We start from the raw sequence: 6,000 nt of genomic DNA, 5'->3' as shown, positions 1-6,000 counted from the left end.
TCCCATCTCTCCCTGGCTCTTGGAGGAGCTGCTAACTCCCCCTGAGGGTCCGCATCGCGCTCTAGAGGGAGCCCGCGGGCCGCGCGCCGCCTGGTCCGCGGGCTTCTTTCTAACACCTGCACTGCCCAGGGCGAAAGCCAATGGGGGCGACTCCGCAAACATGGCTCGTTGTGCTCCCACGGTACTCGTGAGACCCTGCCCCTTACAAACACCTAAGCCAGATACACCTCGCCGCCCTCCCATTTCGTCCCTGTGTGACCCAGCCGGGACACCCCCGGCCTGGGAAAGCCTGGTTGCCGGGCTCCCGCAGCTCCCCGCCCAGACTCCGTCCCGCCCGCTGGCTCGGGCCGGGGACGCCTGCCGTCCCCGCCGCCGCCCCCGCCCTGCCGGGTTCCAGGCAAAACCCGGAGCGCCGGCCGCTCGGCGGCTCCCGGGAAGCGGCGCGGCGCGGCGCGGCGGACTGAGCATGCGCAGTGGGCAGGGCCGGCTCCCGGCGCCAGAAGGAAGCGTCCGCGGTGCTCCCGGCGGCTGCGCTGGGGTATGCGGTACCGGTTAGCGTGGCTGCTGCACTCCGCGCGGCCCAGCACCTTCCGCTCTGTCGTCGGCGCCCGCCTGCCGCCCCCGGAGCGCCTCTGTGGGTAAGCGGAGCGGAGCGACCGGGCCCCCGGGGCCCGCGGGTCACGGTGGTTTGGAGCTCGGGTTGCAAAGTGGTGATTCAGCACTTAAAGCCGCCGCCGCCGCCCCTCACGCCGCCAGTCCCGCCGGCCTGGGGCCCGGACGCCCGCGCAGAGGCCGCTCCGGGGCCCGGAAGGGCGGCCGGCCGGGCGGGAGAGAGGGGCCTTGCCGGGGGAGGAGGGCGCCCCTGGGGCGGGTGAGGGCGGACGGGGGCTGTGACCCGGGGTCACGGGGCGTGTGTCACAAGTGCGGGGGGCGCGGGGCGCGGACGGAGTCACCCCGGCCCGCTCCCGGAGCCGTGCGGTGCCGCGCCACTCTCCGGGGAGTCTGCCTGTGAGAGGCAGGAAGCCGAGTCCGACTGCCCCTGGCCATGGGGTAAAGGAATCCGAGTCCAGGGAGACCGCTTCTTACCCTCCTCTCAGCCCTGCTTTTTTTCCATGAGAACGGAGTTTCCACTACTATATGGAAATGCCTGCGTCGGGCACCGTAAAAGTTTGCCTGCCTGCGCCTTAGTGAGTAGATGGGTGTTGGATTTCCAGTCCCGGGGAATTCGGGAGCCGAAGGATACCTAGGGATCCATCAAAACAGCTCCATTGTTTTACACCTGAGACAACCGAGGCCCAGAGAGATTGTGTGATTTCCCAATTGCAGGGCTTGTGGCAAAAACCAGGATGGGGACGCGGGTGTTTTTTTGCCATCCGGTGGCGTGCTCTCTCCACTTCGCTGCTCCGTGTATACTAGAAATACATAGCCCTGTCGCGAACGCTGAATCCCTTTTACTGTGAACAGAGGGGAATCGGCAAAGATGGGCAGTATTGTCTTGCCCTACTTAGATGTATCATTTGAGCTCCTCTGTTTTTTTTTTAAAATATCTAGGACCTACTAAGTGCGAGGCACTGTGATAGACTTGTGTAAGTATGTAGTCTGCTTTCCAAGGAACTTTGACTTCGTTTGAGCGGATTGAGATGCCAAGAGAATATAAAGCCAGCTAAAAAGCATATGTTTGGCTAGGGTCAGAAGATGGGCAATACGGACAGTGCGTGCTTTGGGAGCATAGTGCAGGGCAGAGATAGAGGAGGGGGTCTGGCCTTTGAAGGAAAAGCAGAAAGTGTGGAGGGTGGACGGTGGTGGGTGTAATCAGCCTAGGCGTGCAGGGGTTGGGGGTGGGGGCTAGTTGGAGCCTTAGAGAATTTCTGTGGGGCAATTAGGAGACAAGTCTTGTATTATAAAAGTGGGATAATGCTAGCCTGGGCTTCGAATTTTAGTTGGGCTTTTTCAGTGCATAGTTTAGGGAGCCGCTAAGAGTTTTTGAGGTGGGGAGTGATCTAATGAAACTGCTAATTTAGGAAATTAGTTTGGTGGCTGTGTGCAGGCTGTAAGTGAGTGGAGAGACCTGAAGCAGAGAAACTGGTTGGGACTTAGTCTTTCCCTACTGAAGTAGGATGGTAGTAATGGTGCCTGATGCAAATGAAAAATCTGTGAAACCTGTTTTCCCTCCTCTTTTTCCCCACTATTTGCAAAATCCACTACAACAAGCATAAATTAGATCCCTGAGTTTAGAGAAAGAAGTGGGAGTGGTGAGCAGAGGCAGAGTACTTCCACAGGCTTTCTTCAGGTCAGGATTTTTTTCGGTATCTAATTTGTTGCTAATAGGCTATGTTTAGCTCCATATTCTCCAGTGTACAGAATTTGGGATAAAAAAAATTTTTTTTAAGTATTTTATTTTTTATTATTATTTTTTAATGAATTCATTTTTGGTCCGTTCCTGTCTTTATTTTTATTTTTAATTTTTTTTAAAATATTTTTGAGAGAGTGAGACAGAGCACAAGTGGGGGAGGGGCAGAGAGAGAGAGTAGGGGGCAGAGAATCTGAAGCAGGCTCCAGGCTCTGAGCTGTCAGCACAGAGCCTGATGCGGGGCTCGAACTCATGGACCGCAAGATCATGACCTGAGCCGAAGTTGGCTGCCCAACCAACAGAGCCACCCAGGCGCCCCAAGTATTTTGTTTTTTAGAGAGTAAGCCGGGGAGGGGGGGAGGGGAGGAGAGAGAGAATCTTAAGCAGGCTCCATGCTCAGCACACAGAGCCCGACGTGGAGCTCAATCCCACAACCTTGGGATCATGACCTGAGCAGAAATCAAGAGTCAGCTGTTCAACCGACTGAGCCACCCAAGTGCCCCTTAAAGATTTATTTTAAACTAATCTGTACACCCAGCAGTGGGTCTTGAACTCACAGACCTGAGTCAGGGGTCACATGCTCTACCGACTGAGCCAGCCGGGCACCCAGAATTTGGGATTTTAAAGAAATCATCAATTTGAAGTTTTATATAACAAAGAGGTTTGTATGTTCTATTTACAATCCAGTTTTCCTTGTGGTTTTCTCCGACTGCTCTTCAGTTTCATTGATGAAATTCAGGGCATGGGTTGAACTGCCAGAGCTTCAAGATAAGGTTGTTCTCAGAGAAGGAAATTCAGGAGATTCAAAGATAATGAATGAGATCAACATCTAGACAGCTCTACAGTAAAAATTAGCAGTTGAGACTAGTAAGGAAAATACAGGAAAATCAAAGGGATTGGGGTGTAGTTATAAGAAGGAAAGTACTAACATCTGAAGCTGCCACATATTCAAAATCTTAAGGTAATCGAATCTGTACATAGTAGGGAGATGTATTAACAGAGATGGTTACAGGGCTGTTTACTGCAAGAGACATGGGATTTAACCCATTTCTGTCTGGTGCCAGAGCCTGAGTTCTTAACTGTTATGTTATACTGCCTTTGCCAGTGTTGAGGAATTCATTCCCTGTTCTAACCTCTTGAGAAAGAGATGGTCTGAAAGCATTTGTAAGATCAATTCATTTAAAAAGCAGTCTCATTGTCCCCTGTTTAGCCATATTGGATAACTTGGAGTTGTGATTATCTCGGGGAACCTGGAGGTAATAGGCCAGTGCCTGGCAGCTACTTGAAACACCTGTACATTGGTCATCTCACTTTGCAGGCTGCTCTACTTTGCATTTCTCTGTTCTGTGGGCATAGGTAACAGTGTGCCATATGGGACTAGCTGTTAAGATCCTGGCTTTTACTTTTTTTTTTTTCAGTGGTACAACCACTGTGTGTGTATGTATGTATGTAAGCAAGCAAACTAGCTCTCCGCCCACCATGAGGCTTGAACTCAGAACTCTGAGATCAAGAGTTGAAGGCTCTACTGTCTGAGCCAGCCAGGTGCCCCCAGGCTTTTATTTTACTTTTAACCAGAAAAATGTTTTTTAATGGTCTAAAAGGAAAAGATGCCTTTGAGTATCTTTAATTAACATTAGCCCAAACCGTAGACAGTAAAATGTTACATTCTGTCTATCTGCCTTTAAGGTTAGGGATAATCTTACCAGGGAGTAAGTAGTGTGGGGAGCAGAAATTCAACATATGTTTTTTATTTTTATTTTTTTTTTCAACGTTTATTTATTTTTGGGACAGAGAGAGACAGAGCATGAACGGGGGAGGGGCAGAGAGAGAGGGGGACACAGAATCAGAAACAGGCTCCAGGCTCTGAGCCATCAGCCCAGAGCCCGACGCGGGGCTCGAACTCACAGACCGCGAGATCGTGACCTGGCTGAAGTCGGACGCTTAACCGACTGCGCCACCCAGGCGCCCCTCAACATATGTTTTTTAAAACAATTGATTTCCTTTCTATTTTTCTTTAAAAAATTTTTTTAACGTTTTATTTTAATATTTGAGAGAGAGACAGAGTGTGAACAGGGGAGGGGCAGAGAGATGGAAACAATCTGAAGCAAGCTCCAGGCTTTGAGCTGTCAGCACAGAGCCCTATGCGGGGCTCGAACTCACGAACCGCAGGATCATGAGCAGTGAGATCATGACCTGAGCCAAAGTCGGATCCTTGACTGAGCCACCTGGGCGCCCCCTCCTTTCTATTTTTATATTGGTATTTTAGATCTCCTAAAGAGGTCCCTAGATGATCAACCTACCTTTCAGTCAGGGTGACAAGGCTAAAGCATTTTCCTTTTATAGGGGTAGATACCTGAAGGAGTAGATCCTTCAGGTATGCTGGGTTCTGGAGGCTTGGTAGGCATTACTAAGTTTTTCTTGAGTCAGCCCTCACTCTTCTCTTTTCCTTTAGCATTATTTGAGTATCTATTTTGTAGTGATCATTCACTACAGTGTGCTCAGCACTGGGTGGGGGGGGGGGGGCTTTGCAAAGCAAGTCAGTGATAAATTCTGTCCTCAAGAAACTTTCAGTCAAATAATTCCACTTCTTATGACCTTTTACTATACATGTCCACTCTTGTTTTCTATTGCCTCTTTCAATTCGTTTTGAAAAGCAGCTCAATATTTTTATTACAGTACTCTTTCTTTTAAAAGTGGGACTTAGAGAGGCATCTGGGTGGCTCAGTCAGTTGGGCCTCTGTCTCTTGATTTCTGTTGGGGTCATGATCCCAGCGTTGTGGAATCGAGCCCCGAGTTGGACTCTGTGTGGAGTGTGGAGCCTGCTTAAGATTCTCTCTCTCTCTCTCTCTCTCTCTCTCTCTCTCTCTCTCTCTCTCTCTCCCCCTCCCTCTCTCCCTCTCCCCCTCCCTCTCCCCCTCTCCTCCTTTCCCCCCTTCCCCTCCTCCTCTTCCTCTTCCTCTCTCCTGTGTGCACTCTCTCTTTCTCTCTCTTAAAAAAAAAAAAAATAAAAGTGGGACTTAAGAAACTCTTGTACCATTAAAAGCTATAAAAGCTTTTATGACTCCCAAAGAACTGTATAGTTTCTCTTTGCCCATTAAAAAGTGTGTAACTGTTAAAAAAAAAAAAAAAATGGCACTCACAAGCTGCTCCCTGAGGGGAAGGTATCATACTTTGCTTGACATATTTATTATATGAATGAATGAATGGTCTTTTTTGAAAACCAGTTTTCTCTGTTGATTTCCCTAGTTTTGCAAATATTGAGGTTAATCATTTAAAAAGTTTTTTTTAAATTTCTTTTTAGAGAGAGAGCATGAGTCGGGGCGGGGGGGGGGGGGAGAGAGAGAGAGAGAGAGAGAGAGAGAATGAATGAGAATCCTAAGCAGTCTCACACTCAGCGTGGAGCCCGACTTGGGGCTGGATCTCAGGACCCTGGGATTGTGACTCGAGCCAAAATTGAGAGTTGACTGCTCAACTTACTGAGTCACCCAGGCACCCTGATGTTAATCATTTTCTTAGTTTAGCTTGAAAATTGGAGTAGTCTTTGCATCTATTTTTCTCTCACTGTCTGTTCTGAAGACCAAACTCTTTTGAGTCTTTCATCCTCACGTTTCTTGGAGTACACTTAATCTTCCAACCACCATGCTAGTTAA

At 49.4% G+C, this 6,000-nt stretch overlaps 1 protein-coding gene across 3 annotated transcripts in view; it reads left to right on the top strand.

Moving 5' to 3' along the window:
- The first annotated feature begins 335 nt into the window (after positions 1-335).
- Positions 336-6,000, top strand: part of IDE (insulin degrading enzyme) — a 113,147-nt gene continuing 107,482 nt past the window's right edge. Inside the window, exon 1 of one of the 3 annotated variants that reach the window (XM_043596986.1) lies at positions 336-638. In XM_043596986.1, the coding sequence (XP_043452921.1) occupies positions 541-638 (98 nt within the window). In that variant the 5' untranslated portion in view covers positions 336-540. Of the gene's footprint in view, positions 639-885; positions 1,188-6,000 lie in introns of those variants that run through there. The other 2 variants (XM_043596985.1, XM_043596987.1) reach the window with 2 other exon arrangements.

Source organism: Prionailurus bengalensis, chromosome D2 (assembly GCF_016509475.1).
Source record: "Prionailurus bengalensis isolate Pbe53 chromosome D2, Fcat_Pben_1.1_paternal_pri, whole genome shotgun sequence".
In the NCBI taxonomy this organism is placed as follows: domain Eukaryota; kingdom Metazoa; phylum Chordata; class Mammalia; order Carnivora; family Felidae; genus Prionailurus; species Prionailurus bengalensis.
Note: the sequence above shows the minus strand (reverse complement) of the source record. Positions and strands in the feature narration are given on the sequence as shown.